The sequence below is a fragment of the Cariama cristata genome, unplaced genomic scaffold, assembly GCF_000690535.1.
Source record: "Cariama cristata isolate BGI_N322 unplaced genomic scaffold, ASM69053v1 scaffold4868, whole genome shotgun sequence".
NCBI classification, from domain to species: domain Eukaryota; kingdom Metazoa; phylum Chordata; class Aves; order Cariamiformes; family Cariamidae; genus Cariama; species Cariama cristata.
The window spans coordinates 14,012-32,567 of NW_009630486.1; the positions used below are offsets into that span (position 1 = coordinate 14,012).

At 39.7% G+C, this 18,556-nt stretch overlaps 1 protein-coding gene across 1 annotated transcript in view; it reads left to right on the top strand.

Annotated features, from left to right (window-relative positions):
- USP37 (ubiquitin specific peptidase 37) overlaps positions 1 to 18,556 on the top strand; it is a 34,353-nt gene that overhangs the window by 13,502 nt on the left and 2,295 nt on the right. The window contains exons 12-20 of the mRNA XM_009705545.1: positions 541 to 658; positions 1,925 to 2,004; positions 3,353 to 3,517; positions 4,925 to 4,990; positions 6,173 to 6,323; positions 10,684 to 10,936; positions 13,344 to 13,510; positions 15,322 to 15,382; positions 17,563 to 17,678. Coding sequence (XP_009703847.1) covers positions 541 to 658; positions 1,925 to 2,004; positions 3,353 to 3,517; positions 4,925 to 4,990; positions 6,173 to 6,323; positions 10,684 to 10,936; positions 13,344 to 13,510; positions 15,322 to 15,382; positions 17,563 to 17,678 — 1,177 coding nt within the window. The remainder of the gene's footprint in view (positions 1 to 540; positions 659 to 1,924; positions 2,005 to 3,352; positions 3,518 to 4,924; positions 4,991 to 6,172; positions 6,324 to 10,683; positions 10,937 to 13,343; positions 13,511 to 15,321; positions 15,383 to 17,562; positions 17,679 to 18,556) is intronic.

The following is an 18,556-nucleotide window of genomic DNA, read 5'->3' on the forward strand; positions in this document are numbered from 1 at the left end:
TGCAAGTATTAATTATTGAAGACAAATGACTGTAGGATTTTATGTTTTGTTTTGCTTTTTTTCCCCAAAAAAAAGCGTAAAAAATTGAGAAATGTTGGGGTTTGGGGGGTTTTTTGTTTGTGGTTTTTTTTTCAATGGACTCTACTATTTTGTTTCTAAAAACAATTTGAAAGTATTTCTAGGCTTTTTCCCTTCTAGGCTGGGCTCACTTCTTTTCTGCTAAGAACGCTGAAGATGTGTTCAGCTACATAGCAGTCACTTTGATTACCTGTATACCTGATCACTTGCCTCTCCAAGTGGTTTTTTGTTCTCACCCTTACACAAATGCAAATGTTTCTTTCAACTTTTAAAGCATCAAAGTGAAATCCCAAAATTCAACTTTGTCATAAGCATCAAACAATTTCATTTTGATGAGTAAAAATAGATTGATCGAGAGGCATATATTTACTGGGAAGTTACTTCAGCCTAAAAAATGTAAGTTGCTATTAATTTCGAGTGTATTTTTTCATCAGACTCTACATAAGCATGTTTCTTTTTTAGGTGTGGTGAAACAGTCACTAAACGAGAACAGTTTAATGACCTCTCCATTGACCTTCCTCGAAGAAAGAAATTGTTTCCTTCCCGATCAATCCAGGACTCACTTGACCTCTTTTTTCGGGTACATAGTTTTGGGTTTGTTTGGTTTTTGTGTGGTTTTTTTTTTTTAATTCACTGTGGAGTATGTGTAGGTTATGTACCATATGGAAATATTCATTTTATAGCTGATTATTAGTTTCTATGACAGTGATTGCAGGCATGTGAAATATTTAACTTTGCACTTTTTTTGAGGTTTATACATTAGTAGCATACAGAAGTTTTTATTGTTAAATGCTGTACAGAAATTAACTAATCCTTACAATACTGCTGTGAAATAGGTAAACTTCCCCATTTTGTGGTGGGAGAGTTGAGTCATAAACACATATAAAGGAGAGAAGGGAGGCTGTCAGATTGAGATAATCAATCAGGAATTGCTGCTTCCTCTCCTGGGCTAGGATGCTTGAACAGCTTATGTACTGGCCTAAATTAGCATGGAGGAAAAAGGTCATGCAGATATAATAATTTAAAAAATAATTGTAATATGTGGATGCTAATCTTGTAAGTAGAGCTTCAAGGTGATATTTCTGAAAGCTAAAAATGAGCCTTACATCTATGAGTTAGTGTTGTATTTTGTCGTATCTTCAGACAGACCTGTTTTTTCTCCATTTACACATAGTGTTTTCAACGGAATGATTGACATGTTTATTCTTCTAACAGCTGGTGGAGGTTTTAAGTTTTTTTTAAAAGTTCTTAAAATTATAGTGGTATCACTTGGCCTTACTTAAAGAAAAGGGCTGTAGAAACATTTGATGGCCGAGTCATGTAATTTTAGCACAGTGATGCTTCCCCTTTTGCTGTGTGTTCAAAACTCTGCTCTGGTGCACCATATCCTTGACCAGTCTAGATGAGGATAGCTTTTTAGGAACAAAGTTGAGGTTTTGAACGAGAGAGAGAATACTTCATGGCAAATTATCCTCCACCAAAGGTTATTAGGAAAAAAAAACCACCAGAACCAAAAAACTGTATGGGAGAGAAAACTGTAAACTCTGCAAGATTGTCCCCTCTCTTTAAAAGCTAATTTGTCTCAAGTGTGGCTAATTCAGTGGTCTGCAATAGACTTGCGGGAAAAATTCCACCGGTATTAGTGGGTATGTTGTCAAATTGTAAGCTCTGCTACCTGTCTCCTATCAGATGCCCTCTTGTTAGATCATGTTGAAGGTGATTATAATTTTAAGTGTGACTGCTGTTTTGAAGAGCTGCCATGACAACCAAAAGCTATGTGCTTTCTGTTGAGATCTGTTTGATGTGTCTTTTGTTCCACTAGTCATTTTTCTGTTCTCTTAAACAGGCAGAGGAGATCGAGTATTCCTGCGAGAAGTGCAACGGAAAGTCTGCTGTTGTCACACACAAGTTCAACAGGCTTCCCAGGTAAATATTGACACCTGTTCCTCTCTTTCCTGGAACCACATGTTACAAAAGTGCAAGCAAAAGTCCCTTGAAGAGTAAAGCTGGGAAAATGGGTAGGACAGCACATACGGTGGTCAGCATGTGAGAAAGATGCACATGCAGACAGTAGTCTTCATGCTGTTTCCCTCTGAAGAAACTCTCTTGAGCACCCTCTGCAACACTTCTTTCTTCTTCCCTGTCACTACACAAGGAGGGCTAAGTTTTCCCTTTCCCCTTGAAGTTTCTGGGATGTGAGGGAAGTAGAAACAGTAAATATATTCTGGAAGTTTAATATTTTGTGCTCAGCTGACCTCATGGGCAGGACTGAGTTGGAGGCATTAGTGCCAGAAGGTATATAGAGTGTTTTGCTTTGATCAATTAATTCTTCCCATGCTGATACCTGTTTTCTCTTTCAGTAAGCATGGCACTTTGAGGAAGAAGGCAGACACTTTGAGGGTTAATGGCATGCTCAATAGTTTCTGACCTCGTGGTTGGGTTTAGCTCATTATTTAGAGTCTAAGTGCTTGGAGGTCAGGATCATTTTCTCATGGGATATAAAGCTAGAAGAGTCTGTTCGTTAACTTTATCTGGTCCATGTCCTTGTCCCAGGTATACTCATACTGAGCCCACTAACTTGGTAATTAGCCTGCGTTTTGCTTAAATAGTGTATTTATGCTAGCACTGCAAAACCCTTGTCAAAGTTTTTGAATATTAGCGCAACATAAGCGATGATGCAGCTGCATGATCTAAATAGACAGTACAAAATGCAGCATAAGGGAGAAGACTCAGTGTAAGGAGGCCTTTTCAGGCTCTTTATGCTGTTATGATCAAAAGCTCTTTCAAAGAGGAAGTGTCATGACAGATAAACCAACATACGCATCTTGCACTGGGCACAGTTCCTCCTCTGTTCTGGGCAACTGCGTGATCCCTCCATCAGAGTCTTGAATATCTTGGAGTAATATACTAGCATTCTGGCCTATAATGATAATATTTCGATTGTTTTCTACCTCTCACTGTGTAGCAGAAATGATGAGTTTGGTAAGAGCTACTTGCTTCTGCTTGACTGAACAGCAAGGTGATGCAGGTCAAAGCAGGAAGCCTCTTGAGTTGGCAGAGTGCACTCTGCACCTTACAGAAAGTTGAGTGATGGTCAAGAGAGTAATTACCTGTCTCTTGCCAGATAAGAGACAGATATTGCTTCCCTACCACCGCAAAGTAATAATCTGTTTTAGAGTCAGGTGAATACATTTTATAAACAGGCCTACTTGGATTTTTGAATATATTTTCTCTGACTTCTGTATGAGATTAATGTTTGTCCTCTCTCTCTCAGGGTCCTGATTCTTCATCTGAAACGATACAGCTTCAATGTAGCATTGTCTCTCAATCATAAAGTTGGGCAGCAGGTGGTTATTCCAAGATACTTAACCCTGCTTTCACACTGTACGGAAACCACTAGGCTGCCACTGACGCTGGGATGGAGCGTCCATTCTGCAATGTAAGTGTACAACTTGTGGTTGATCCATGCCAAGTACATATGCCACAAGGTAGGCAGTTGTCACATCTCCAGAAGATGTCTGGGCAAAGAAACATTAAAATTATGCAGCTTCAGATGTGCGCTGCTAGCTTGTAATGGTGCCATCATGAGAACATGTATGGAAAGGAAGCATGATAGAAGCAGTAGGAAAAGTTGGTGAGTCATTATTTACAGAATATTTGGTAAGATAATATTCTTCACTCTCCTTGAAAATAAATTTCTATCCATTTTAAAAGGGCTTCTGTTAGTAATTTCTAAAATTTATGTGTCTCGGTCCAAAATAATCTAGATTACCTTTCCCTTCACAGCACGCTTAACTCTGCTTAGGACACATAACGTCTACCTTTTTCTGCTAATTTCCACTTGCACCTCCTGTGCTGTCATTCATTTTTCATTGTCTTTCCTGTGTCACTGTAGTATCTGAGCATTTCACATGCTGAAAATAGTATTTCCTTTTCCCTGTGACAGTTATTTCTGTACAGCTGCTTGTCCTGAGACACAGAGATTAAATGTGCCAGTTGTCACATAAGAAGTCTGTGGCAGAATAAGGAGCAAGAAACCCTTGGGTCTCTCACGGTCTCTGCTTAGTGATATAACCACGGTAGCCGTAGTCAGTTAGGACACGTCTGGTGTGTATGTCCAGCAGTGTAGCATGTGTTCTTGTACTGAATGTTTAGTCGTGTTTGAGATTTATGTGGATGTTTCCCAAGGGTTTACTTTAACAACAGAAATCTTAAACACAACAAACAGCTTAAGCTAACCAGTCCTTGAAACCATTCTGATTGACCAGAGAGTGGAAGGTTAACTAGGCTGGAGAGAAGCTGCCCTGGTTTGAGGGGAAAGATTAGAAAAGATTTCTGCATTGGCAGCCATCTGGTGGATTGATGTGTAGTGATAGTGGTGGACTTTGAGGAGCCTGTGAAAGGATTGAATGGAGCAGGAAGTTTGTTTAGAAGAATCTAGGTAAGGGAGGAGAAAGAGAGACATGGGAGATGCCAGAAAACCGGCTGATCCAGACAGCAGCAGGAGACTGTGGTTTGGGAGCAGGAACTCAAGTGTTGGTGGGAATAAAAAATAAAAGCATGAGTTGTCTTGACATGGGAGCCCAAAGCCTTTAATTTGTGAGCTTGTCCCTAAGGGTGCATCTCTAAGAAGTGAATCAAGTTTAAAGAATTATGAATGGTTTTGAACAACTGTTGTATATTTATAGCATGATGGAGTTATTACTCTAAATCTAAGCAATTAGCAAGTACATAATGGTATTCTACTTGGTTTTTTTGGTCGTGGATTTGCATGCATAGCAGACAAGTAAACGCTTATTTTTTAAAGACTGTAACTGCTGCAATAAATACTTTGCTTTTTTAATAGTTCCCGTCCATTGAAAGCCTCCCAAATGGTGAACTCCTGTACTATAAGCACTTCCACACCTTGTAGGTGAGTTATAGCTCTGAAATGCCCATGGCCTGGGGTTTCATGGGTTCATTTTTAAGGCATTTTAAAATTTTCTAATTCCTCTTCTTTAATCTTTCATTTTTTTCTAATTGTTTTCTTCCTTTTTTTTCTGTTTTTTTCTATTGTAGTTAATTATTTCAACTACTGTCTTTTTTCATATCTGAGTTTTATTGGTGTTACATGCTAGCTGAAATTAATATCAATGGTACAATTTGCCTAGTTGACATTATCACCTTAGCATTTCTTTTGAGAACGTTTGGGGACTTGTAAGTAAGCAAAGATGATTATTTTTTTTCAGACAGGAGGCTGAGCATCAGAATGAGAGCTGGATTTAGATGATTTCAGTGCCAGATATCTTAAACTAGCTTGCATTTTTTAGTTGCAAGTCACATATATAAGAAGCAAAATGGTTTCTAATTCTGCAGTCTAGCTGTTTTCTCTATTCTGGCTCTATGGAGCCCCAATGTGTATTTTGGGAACAGGTGGTGAGTTCCTTAAGTTTATTTGCAAAGATGAGAGGACATTGTTTCTACAGGCCGTTTTGAAAGGCCAGTTTTTGATATAGTGAAAAATGTGATATCACACTGGGTACTTTTGCATTGTGGAATACTTAAAGACCAGATTTCCTAAATGAGCTGAAATCATGAGTTCCCCAGACTCCCTTGTCTTCTGTTCTAAAGAAGCAAGAACTTATCTTAATGACAGAGCAAACGGGAAAGCTGAAAAACTTGTGCAGATTTGTGCTTTTTATATCCTGGTAATGATGTGGGAAGTCCTGTGTCCAACTTAGTAAACTTTGGAAGTCAAATGGTTTGTGTTGAGTTCTGCGTGTTATTGTGGACTCGAGTGAGTACTGTCTGGGATTGTTAGGTGGTAAAGTGCAGAATCCTTGGGCTTAGAAGCAAGAGCCACACACTTGGTAACTTTTAACACTGTAAGTTGCTATTGCAGGTTTGAAGTAGGTATGTCAGTTAACCTAGTAAAACACACCTTTTCTGAAAACTCTGGTGTGTTAATAAATTGTCATTGTCAATTGTTGCACTTTGTTCCCCAAATTGTACTGCCCCGCAATGTGAAAATTGGGTGTAACGCTTCTTTAACAGTTACTTTGAAACAGATTTGTACAATGCTACAAAGTTTTACAGCCATGTTTTTAATTTACAGAAAATACACTTTCAAGTCAAAGAGTTCTGCAGCGCTCTATGTAGATTCTGACAGTGATGATGAGCCATTGAAACGCTCTGTTGCCCATAGCCAAAGGCTGTGTAACATACAGAGTAGAGATCAGCAACAACTGCAAGAAGAGCCAGAAAAGGTAAGGGAAAAAAAACACAAACTTTCATATACATAGGTCCTATACATGCTCGTGTCTGGCCTGTGCTTTTCTTAGCATGGACTGTGAGTAAAATTGGTGTAAGATAAGTTTTGTTGGGTTTTTTTATTCTTAATTAGCACTGAAATGCTGGCAGAGATTGCTTTGCTAATTGACCTCTCTATACAGTTGTCTTGGGTTCCCTCTGGGAACAGAGGTAATTGCGTTGCAACTGCACTTGCTTTTTCAGGTTATGTGTACCAGCTGCTTAGCAGTGTTGCCAGTCCTTTGGGTAACATTCACTAATAATGTCCCAGGCTGAAATATAATGGGCTGTCAATAATAAAATAATGCAATAAAGCACTTGATTAAATTAGATCCAGTACAAGTTGGACTAAGCAAAATATTCAAGTGAGAGAACTTCTTGCACATCAAATCTGTAGCCCCATTCCAGTGTGGCTTTTTAAATGCTTTTAGAAACTGAAGCCATCAGTCTTTGGAGGTGGACAGATAGAAGTGTGTAGAGATCAAGTTTATTGGTGTAAAGGTGCAGTTAACTTCAAATTGCCTTTGAGCTCTTCATTGTGACTAGTATTAATGTTGGCAAGATATTTTTTGCCTCTATCAGGGCGGTGTATTAGCAGGTAGATGAGTTGTGTGGGAAGGAATGATGACCCAAAAGGGAAAACAAGCAGCTTAGAGGATTATCTTGCAGTACCACTTTCTTCTATTAAGAGTGTTGCAGGCCTAGTGCTTAGGACAAGTGTCCTGCATCTCTACTTCTCTAAAGTTTTTGACAATGTTCATGGGATTATTTTAATCAAGCAGAGACTTGTGGTCTTGATTATGGCATTAAAGGACAGGCATAAAGCTGGCTGAATAGCAAGAGGTAACAAGAGGAAGATATCTGCAGTTTCTGATCTGGTGGGAAGACCAAACCAAGGGAAGATCCTGATCCACTGTCCTGGTTTTGGCTGGGATAGAGTTAATTTTCTTCCCAGTAGCTGGTACAGTGCTGTCTTTTGGATTTAGGATGAGAATAGTGTTGATAACACACTGATGTTTTAGTTGTTGCTAAGTAGTGTTTACACTAAGTCAAGGGCTTTTCAGCTTCTGATGCCCTGCCAGTGAGGAGGCTGGGGGGCACAAGAATTTCGGAGGGAGCACAGCCAGGACAGCTGACCCAAGCTGGCCGGGGGGATATTCCATACCATATGATGTCGTGCTCAGTATATAAACGGGGGAAAGCTGGCTGGGGGCTGCTACCCGGAAGCTGGCTGGGCATCAGTTGGTGTGTGGTGAGCAATTGCATTGTGCATCACTTGTTTTGTATATTCTAATTCTTTTATTATTATTATTTTCTTCCTTTTCTGTCCTATTAAACTGTCTTTATCCCAACCCACAAGTTTTCCCATTTTTACTCTTCCAATTCTCTCCCCGATCCTGCTGGGGATGGGGGGGGTGAGCGAGCAGCCCTGTGGTGCTTAGTTGCCGGCTAGGATTAAACCATGACATCCTCTCAGTATTTAATAGATGATAAAATAGATAATGAGTATTAAATTTTCAGAAGACCCAGAGCTGGGAAGGACTACCAGTATGATGAAGCTCAGATCTACAGTTAAGAATGATCTTGACAAATCTTAGAAATTGCATAAAAATAGGAGGTATTCAGTAGGAACAGGCTAAAGGTGCTAATCTCAGCAGGACTAATCGACTGTAAATGTGGGATGGCAACAGCTGGGAAAGCAGTGGGCCTTCAGAAAGGGCATGAAAGGTGACAGTCAGTCACAAGGTCAGGCTGGTTGAAAACAGAAGTGTATAGACAGAGGCATGGCCTGCAGATTGTGTGAAGTAACCTTCCCTTTTTTCCTCAGCATTGAGCTTTAGCTGGACTTCTGTATCCAGCTTTGGGTTCTGGACTGAAAAGAATTATAAATTAATTGGAGAGGGGCCAGAGGAGAGGAACGTGAATGGTCAGAGGTCTAGAAAGGAAGATTTGGGGGGAAAGAGCAGGCAAATGAACTTGGGTCTTTAGTTTAAGGAGAAACCTAAGCAGGGCTTGTGTCTTCAAGGAAGGGAAAGAAATTAATAGAAACACTTGAGCTGTTTTCCATGCCCATGGTGGATAGGACTAGAAGTAATAGATTGAATTGCAGACAGTAATTTTTAGATTAAGTGTTAGAGAAAGCTTCCTGATGCTCAGGATTTGTAGGGATGGAATAGATTGCTTTGAGAGAAAGCAGAAAACCCTTTGCTGAAGGTCTTGGGAACAGGGTAGGCAACTGTTCTGCATGACACATCTATAGCTGGCTGCAGATGGGGGAAGGAAACTAGTTTGTCTTTGAAGTCCCTCTTATGTATAGAAAAAGTATTCTAAACTGTCCGAAATGATTCTTCCTCAAGTTTTGTTTGTGAGGAAGTATAGGTAGTCTCTATCGCACAAGCCCTGTGAGTGCAGAAATTGTGAGAATAAAGCCTATTCATTTGAATAGCAAATTAATTATAGGCTTTCCAGCCTGTTGTGGGAAAGACAGTGGTGGTAATAAGTCCACATAAGCGACTTTATTCTTTGTGGCCATGCACCTTGGCCACTCCTCAACCACAGGCCTGACCAGCCATCTGTTATCATTAACAAGATCCTCTGTCCTTCTCAGTGTTGTCTTGGGAGAACCTGGCCCTGGTCCTTGGAAGTGGCATTACTGCTGCTGCACCGTTTCCCTTGGTACACTTCTCATAGCAGCTGTGGATGGGTTTGTGTTAGGGGGCTTGACAGTCACGTCGTAGGGCTGGTATATCCACTGCAGGGCACTGCTTGCAAAACAGTCCTGCCTATACACAGCTGGAACAGCAGGTGTATATGACATTGGGTGTAGGGGCAAATAGCAGTTATCCAGCTAAACCAAATTTCTGTGATTTCTGCTTCTGCAGATGAAGTGGTATTTGAAGTACTTTTTAAAAATACTTATTTAAAGCAGCCTGTCTTAGAGCCTAAACTACTTAAAATCTATGCAAATAATTTCTAATAGAAAAGTTGTATTCAAATAATGCACACATGCTGCCAAGTCTTTAAAGTCCAGCTACTAAATTAGTGGTAGTTGTTGGCAAAGCGCCTGGAACTAGGGTTTGCTGAAGAGCTAAACCAGTTTTGATGTTAGTAGCCTACAGGTGCAGAGAGAGAAATCGGAAAGCTTAAAAAGCAGGTACTCTGCTTTCCTTATTCAGTGCATGAATAGAGGAGAGGAGAGCAGTTTAAATTTGTCAGTTCTAATGATTGGAGGATACAATGCCTAGAACAAGTAATTTAGTTGGCTAATTCATTTGTTAATCTTACTTGATAAGTCAGTTTTAATAACAAAATGTTTGCTATATAAACCTAGTCTTGCTCATCAAAAGCTTGCTGTATTTAAGTAAGAAGCAGCAGTAAAAATGTATTTTTGTTCACTTTAACAAAATTCTGAGATCCATCCAAATGCAGTTTGGACTAAGACCTGAATAAGTACATTCTGACAGAAACTATTTTTTCATATTTTTAACATAATATAGGGAAAAAGAATCAAAGCATATGGTAAGTAGGGTAATTGTGTAAATATGTACACATGGAGGTTAACCTCCTGATTAACAGTTAATATCAAAATTATTGAAATTACTATATTAATTGCAAATCAGTATGGTGTAGGAGTTGATGAGTATCAGTTTTAGGAAAATAACTAAAAAAAGGAAAAATTCAGATTAAGACTAAAGTGTTTTTCCTTTCTTCCAGTTTAAAGTCATTCTGCTCTCCTTAGGAAAGACTAATTCCCCCCTTTCCCTGCTTAACTCTTCTGACTTGGTTTGCAGTCCTGCTTCCTCACAATATTTCATATGGCAAGTCTGCAGCACCAAACCTGATTTTAATTGCTCTTCATACCAGCCTGCTTTCAGCTCCTATTCTTCCATCCTTGTGTTCAAGTTCAATTACTCCCGTGTCGCTGCTTCAGCCTTTATTAACAAACTTGCAATTTCGCTACTTTGTGCCTCAGCACTGACTTGCCAGAGGCTTGAGGATTCATCCTCAAACATAAAGGTGGAACACATGTGTTGAAGGAAAGGAAGGAGAAGGGAAGAGTTATCTTCTGTATGTTAATCCACAGGGCCTGTAAAAACTGGTTGTAGTTTATATTTAAATATTATTCCTTGGAGTGAATGTAGCTACAAAGGTTGTCTCTCCATTGAGTCTCATACAACTATCTGTTTAATGTTGACAGAGCCAAGATCCCACTCCCTGGGGTTAATAAAATTTAGAAAAAAGTCTCCACGGAAATGTAAAGCTCATGTTATATACCTGTTTATTCAAGCACTTAATCATAACTCCATTCATCTCTAGGGTTCAAAAAGAAGTAAAATGGATGGTGATAAACCTGAGCTGGGTAACACTGGTTTTGATGGGATGAGCGAAGATGAGCTGCTAGCAGCTGTCTTAGAGATTAGCAAAAGGGAAGCTTCTCTGTCTCTAAGCCATGATGAAGATAAGCCCACAAGCAGCCCAGACACTGGTTTTGGAGACGACGAAGTTCAGGAATTGCCGGAAAACCTGGAATCTATGGAGATGGAGAAACCCAAAGCAGCATTAGACTCAGGTGAGGCAAAGTAGCCATCTTAATTGGACTACAGGGAGCTAAAGCAGGTTACTGATAGCAGCAGGTTAGTAATGTATGGTGGCAGAATCTGGATGCGAGTGCACTGCTGAAACTGCCTGACTTCCTCAGAGTGTTCTTACAGTTTCCCTGTCTATAAAGCATTTAATTCATTGAACTATGAAAACATATTTTCTTGTATGTCTGTCACCTCTGATAAAGGTATGATCATCTTCAGAGTTAATTTCCATTTTTTTTTTCTCTCCTGATTATCACATGCTTCCACTGGTTCCCGTACCAGACAATTCAATTTACTGAGATTTGGCAGTGTCTGGAACTTAATCTTCCGTAATCAGAAAGTATTTTCATTTCCATAGCTGTTGCAACCTGGACAGCACGGTAGCAGTGTTCACATTGCTTGTGTGCAAGAGTGATGTCTGGGGTGCATAAGACTAGAATGTTTTCATAAATGCAGTTATTCTGTCACTAGTTACTAATGAATTTAACTCTATCTCTAATTTTTTCTAATACTTTTTAATGTGAGAGTAGACCCTTGAGTGTAAGAGTCTCAGCATGTGAATTATGGCCTCTGACCCAGAAACACAACTAGGTACAAGAAGGAACCTGTTTGATCTCAGTGTGGGGAAATTGAGTGTCTTTAGTTGGCTGAAGTAAATTTAAGTGTTTATCATTTGTTGTTGTCTGCTACATGCTTTCAGTCAGATTTTTAATTCCACTAGCCTGGAAAAACAGACCAACGATATACTTTCCTCCTCTAAGAGCCAGGAGGTTAAATAGTAACAATAAAACCCCCCACTCTATTGCTAAAAGTCACACTTGTGTCAATGAACAACTCTTGACAGCTTTCGTGTTGGAAACCGGTGTATAAGAAAAGTCTGTGGTCAGCCTTGTTTGTGCCCTTCTTGATATACATTAATGTTGCTTATGGTTGTGTGAAAGACAGTTGTGAGAGTGTGACCACATAAATGTATCTCTCTCCAGGTTTTCTTTGGAAAGTATAATGTAATTATTTGAAGGCTTTATGGTGGCACTTAAGCAAAAAGTATGTGTTTAATAAAAGTTTCTATATTTTCTGATAGGAATGCAGTTAAACACTCAACATTGCATTCAGCTTTCTGCATTTGACTCTGTATGACCAAAAAAACACAAGTACTACTCAAAACATGTGGTTTGGCATTCAGATGAGATGTGTGTGTATGTTGAGTTACCAGTTATGGCAGCTGAATGTAAGACGCCATGAGTTCACAGTCCTGTGTTCTATTTAAAGGAAACTTAATTGCAAGGGATGCTGAGCTGTATCAGACAAGATGATTCTAAACATGACAGATTTGACTTGGTCGGTTTCTTCTTACCGCTAGTAATAATATTTTTTTCATAAACTGAATAATTTGTGGTGCTTTCAAAAAAAGCTAATTTAGATATGACAGAAGATGTCTTTTCTGCTACATGATCCTCTAATAATGGTTGTGTGAGTCGAGTCTCCTTACATTGCAAGTTTTCAAAGGTCATGTAATAAGTTCTGGATTTTTTTTCATCTTAAAAGGATTAGACTGATGGATTATAGTTCTGGTGGTCTTGTGTTTAAGAGGTTACAGATACTGAGACTGCCTTGTATAATCCTTGCTAATAACTAATGAGCAGATGTTGAAGTCTGCATAGTGCAAAACTGTGAAGTTTCACGTGTTGCTGCATGATAGCTGTTGGAGCAGGTCCTGACTTTCTCAGCTGCAAGCAAATAGGAGAATCAAAGTGTCCTGCGATTGCAGGAGATGTATGCAGTAGTTGAATGAATGTTCATTCCAGAAGTTTTGTAAAATGCTTCTGCCAGAGTGTTCACTTTAAAGGTGAACTGAAAAGTTATAATCTTGTACTTTTAAAGCTGTAGATAGTATTCACAAGATTGAGATTCTTACCTGAAGCAAAAAGTTGACATATTTAAACAGTGCTTGAGATTTGTCTTCCCTTCGTCTTACATATGATTTGGCTTTAATTGTAGCTTCGTCTGTAGTATGCCAAGCTACAATATGCAATGCAAATTTTTATAATCCATGGTTCCTTCTAGAGAAATTCAAGTGTCAGCTTCATGGCTGCAGAAACCTAGTGGTGTGTGACATCTTACTTTAGTTAAAGTTGCTAAGAAGAGAACAGGCTCAGGGGTTAATCAAATGGTTCATCTTACACCTGTTAAAATAAGACTGCACTTCGAAGTTTTTCCCATTTGACTCTTCTGTGGTTTTTTGGGTTTGTTTGAGTTGGTTTGTTATGGCTGGTGAGCTCTCCCTGTCAATAGATGTCACTGTGCTGCAAGGATTGTGGCAATTTAAAGAGGATTTGGCTGGTAACAAACAGAAGACCCAGGAAAGCATAACTGTACTTTCTGATTCCTCAGGTCCTGCCAATTTCACTGAGATAGCTAAAGATTTTGATGAGAATAAGGAAAACAAAACTCCAAAAGGCTCCCAGGGGGAGGTTGACTGGCTGCAGCAGTACGATATGGAGAGAGAGAGAGAAGAACAAGAACTTCAGCAGGCACTGGCTCAAAGCCTTCAAGAGCAAGTAAGAAATAAAGTTTGCTTCCTTGAGTTATCTTCCCCAACACTGGAAACCTAATGGCTAAAGGAAAAGCTTGTGTTCAGACAGTAACTGCAAAGGGATTCTACTACTTTTTTGAGCGCACCAGATGAAAAAAGGTTTGGGTTTCTTCTACCTCCAGTGTCAGTAGAGTGATGCTGCTGGATACGTCTGGGCATGTTTTGTATGTGCTTTGGAAACATCACAGACCTGCAGATTTCTCAAAGCTTTCCATGCACATTTATACACTGGCTTGTAACATTATATAAAAACAACAATAAACTGAACTAAACTCTCACCATCTGTCACCGAGAGCCAAGCCCACCTTTAGCTTCCCTGGCAGTTGCTTCTTGCAGCATGTCATGTCAAGACTCAAAGTGAAAGAGGCAGGTTTCAAAGCAAAGGCTAAGAACAGCCATGCTAGGTCAGGTTAAAGATCTGTCTATCCCAGTGCCTTGTTTCTGGTACTAGCAAGTAGGGGATGTTTAGTGAAGAATGTAGGAACTGAGCATTTATGTGATCCTTCCCTGTTAGGAAATTGGAAAAAGGATCCCAAATAATTTAGTCTAAACAAAGTCCTTTAAATTAGACTTGGAAAGAATTGGGGTCTGGGGTTGTGTGCTAACCATCTGTATTCCACTTGAATTTCAAGACCTGCAACTGATTTCCACAAGTTTAACCAAGCCACTGAGAGTGAAGCAAGCGCTTAGGCAGGTCTTTCTTTAAATAGGTGCCCTTGTCTGCTCTCTATTAATACTAAAGCTGTCATGGTTTTCCTTATGAGATCTGATGTTTCCATGGCTCTTGGATTTTTCTCTCACATTACTCATTATGAGGTGCTGGTTGTTATGTTCCATGCCAGATGTAGCTTTGATTCAGCAGTGTTAAGTAGTTTAACAAAGATTCCCAAATGCTTTAGAAATAGTAAGATAAAAGGCCTGATGCTAATAACGTGAAACTGCCCTTTGAGTGTTGTTCTGCTACAGTTCTGAAGTGAAAATCTGCTATTCTAATGATTCAGGCATGGAAATGCAGTAGCTGTGGTTATCTTGATTTGAAATACATAGTTAGGGTTCTGCGTTCAGGTGCACTGAAAGCATGCAAACCCTGAATTCAGAAGCCAGCTCATTAAATATTATTGACTGGCTTGTTGTAGCTCAGGGCTTTCAAGACTGGTGGGAGGAACAGGGGCATGATATTATCCAAAGATTAGAAGGGTTTGTTGACTTGAGGTTTTCTTTGCTACTTGTTCATGGTAATATTCTTAATACCTAGTTGTTTAGCGGTCTCTTTTTTTGCATCCTGCCTTTGTTAATTACACCTGTTACATAGAACCACTGGCTCTACTTTCAAATGGCTTAAAAATAATAAAATCTGTCAGGGTTTAACGACTCTGTCCTCAGCTGGCTTTGGGCAGAAGTAGTGTAAATTTTGCCGAAGTGTGAGGAGCTTTGTGTGTAAGTGACAGCTTTCCTTAGCAAAGGGTTGCAAATTCATTCAGATGCTTTTCAAATTAACGATCCAGAGAAAACTTTCGGTGTTACGAGACTTGCTCTGCTGCATACCAAACTTCAGGAGCTTTGACGAGCCTTAATGAAGGTTTGTCCCAGGTTCTGTTGCACGGGAACATTGGACTCTCGCTGGTTGCAAACATTCCTTCACACAGAACCTTTAATTGACAATGTCAGGTTTGTTGTAGAAACCAGAGCAGCACAGTTTCAATGGAAAAAGAGCACCACAAGAATTTTAAACAGTGAAGTGTCTCAATGAGCTAAGTTTTGTTCTCTTCCCATTAGGAGGCACGAGAACAAAAAGAGGATGATGACCTTAAACGAGCCACGGAATTAAGTCTACAAGGTGAAACTTATTTAACTTCTTCCAGGATGTTGCTTTTGAGGGAAAATAGATCTGTATGTATGAGTGCAGCTCCTGAGTGTCTCTAAGACAGCTGGGATTTCATGTCCTTTTGGTGTGTGCTTTGTTGTGTTTGACTTTGCTCAGGTCAGCCTTTTTTGCTCTTGGTTGTGAAAGCAAATGCCAGGAAAAACTTGATATGAAAAATTACTTATTTCAGTTTCTTGAGTTTTTTATTAGTTATAGATAGATATATGTAATATATTAAATATATAGAATATATATTTAATGTATAATGTTAATCTAGAGAGAGCAAACCGGACCTTGAAACTTTGCATTCCCAGCAAAAGCCAGCATTATAATGGCTCTAGTCAGAACATAAGGATTATTTCTTACGTGCATTGATTATTTTAGTGCTGATTAATGAATTCACTGGCCTTGACCAGGAAGATGAATGAGTGCTGTATCTGTCTGATAAAGGATGGGAGGGAGACAGACCTCACTGCAAGGTATAGCTGTGGGGGTGAAAAAAGGAACCCAAAATACACTATCTGTCTTCACACTGTCTGGATTTGGAGGTGAGCCTCAGGCGCTGTTTAACATTTGTGTGAGGCTGGCATGTGAGTGATTTCATACAAGCTGGCAGAGCAAAGCATAACTGAGAGAAAATTCCTGCTCCAAAGAGGGAGGGGTAATGAAGTATTGTGTTAAGGCATTTGTAGTTGCTCAGGCACCTTTAAAGGCCGTCAGTTATTACTAGCTGAACCTGTGTCCGCTTCTGAAGAGAAGCGAGTTGGATGCTGCTTAAGCATCCCTCAGCCCGAGTCCTGTCCCCTGACGAGCTCTCGCAGACTGAGTGCCCAGTCCCTCTCAGATCTTCCTTGATTCATGTCCAGGAAGAATTCAAGGCTAGAAATCCTTCCTCCTCCTGATTTGCAGTCGCTTGGCTTAAACGTGAGTGATGCCTTGTGCTTCTCAACTTGCTGCTGTCTCATTTGTAAGGCATCAGCCAGCCGTTTTTCAAGGAGATGCTAACAGTCTTGAATGTAAGCTGGTAGTATTTGTCTTAGGAAGATTCCCAGTGCTGCTGCGATCAAAGAACCGCTGGTCATCCAGGGACCATTGGTGAAGTGGTGTTTAGCAATACCCCTGGCAAGTGCTTCATGCAGAGACCTACCTAAGTGGCTGCGTTTCTTGGCCATAGTCTAGCTTACAATAGTCCGAATAAGTGTGGAAACCAGCTGTAAAATATTCTTAGTTAAAGAGATCATCTATAAACTTCCTGAGAAGATTATACTGATCCAACATATGATGATTTAATAGGGCAAGCAATGTGAGAATCTCTTTGGCAAAACATCTCCATTATAACTAGTGTGATAGTCTCTTAAAAAAAAAAAAATAAATAAAATAAATCCTGAGCAGTGTCCTGTTAATCTCAACTTCTCATCCACCCAGGACTCCATAGCTTTAATTTAGCTGGTGAAAGCATAGCTACTTTTCCTAATGAGTACTGTACAAAATCTTAAATTACTTGGGTAGCTGCAGAATCCCAGGAAGTTTGGAACAGCATGTACAGCGAGCAGTGGTGCCTTCCGGCTCTTTACAGAAAGCTGCCTGCATTTTGCTCAGTCAAGCAAACTGGAAGTTCCTGCGGTGAGCAGCCTTCATACTGTTGAAAACAATGAAAAGATGCCCACTGCCAGCAGTAGCATTTTGATGCCAGTTTTAATTGAAAAATGCACTTTGTTAATGCAATTTATAGTTAAAACTATAATTCATAGCTTCTTGTTGCAGAAACTTACAGTTTGCTGACCAGACTGGCTGTACTTCTTTTAACATCAGTTCTGGCTGCAGACCCACCGGTGCTCTGGAGTGAACTGCGTGTTTAAATGCCCTTTTATCAACCAGCTGTCACTGCCATAGCGCCCTTTTATAAAAGTATGAGAGAGATGATGCTGAAATTAATTTTGTAGTCCAAGATACTTTTCTTAACTATTGCTCTAACAAGTTGGGAAAGGAGAGAGAGTTTTTATTTGGAAATCCCAGTGTCTTCTTGGAAAGGAAGCTTGAAACGTTAGCATTTTATTGTGCTTGTTTATGTGGGTAGATATACCCCAACCTGTTGTGAATTCCTGTGCGTGCCATGACTTCTCACGCAGTATCATTGTTTTCATGCTATCTAGAGTTTAACAGCTCTCTCCTGGACAGCATTGGTTCTGATGAAGACTCTGGGAATGAGGATGTTCTTGACATGGAATATTCAGAAGCTGAAGCAGAAGAGCTGAAAAGAAATGCTGAGGTGTGATCTATGATTTCAAAAGCCAGCTAAGAAATATACCCCTTCTTTACCATCAGTTTAGCACTGGAGGTAGATTTACAAAGCAAGTGTGGAGTCTAGAAAGATCTTTTATGTTCAAAAGTGAAAAGATAGAAATTTTCTATCCTTAAGAGTCTGTCCTATTGTGTTATTTTAATTTAAAATAAACCAAACCAAACCAAAACAGCTGCAGATACCCTCTGAGTTTCTCTAAGATGTGGATAATGGTGAAAAAGAAACAGTGATTTTTATACCAGAAATGTTCCTGTGCATGTAAAGCAGTGGGCCTGAAATTTTTACTTACAGAGAGAGAGGACTTCAGCCAGTGTGTAGTTTAGTTGCAACGCCATGGGCTTCTAGATCCTGCACCACCAGAACTGAGAAGTTGTCACAAGATCTTATTCCCACCAAGTGAAACGTAACTGTAACCTAGGCTGTGCTGCCAGCCACTGGCTAGCTCAGGCTCCACACAGCAGCGTTGTGAAAGTTGGCTGCTTGCCTCGGTGGAAGGAGTACTGCATAGAGTGAAAAGGTTGAATAATTGGAGTTTCTTTGAGCAATTTTTATTTTCTTACAATTCTTTACCAATTTTCTTACCCTTAAACCAAGAGTTACATTTCAAGAGTATTGTCAGTGAATCGTATCAATAACGTTTCCTGATCAGAGAGGATTAAAAAATAATTGTCAAAAGCCAATTACTGTCATTTAGTTTTATTGTCAGTGAACAGAGCATGTTTCCTGCAAGCAAAGAGGGCGTTGTCTGCTGACAGTACAGGTGCAGGACAAGAGAATCTGGGCTACATGTCAGGTATTAGCTGTTAAATCTGCATACCATTATCAAGGGTATTTCTTTGATATTT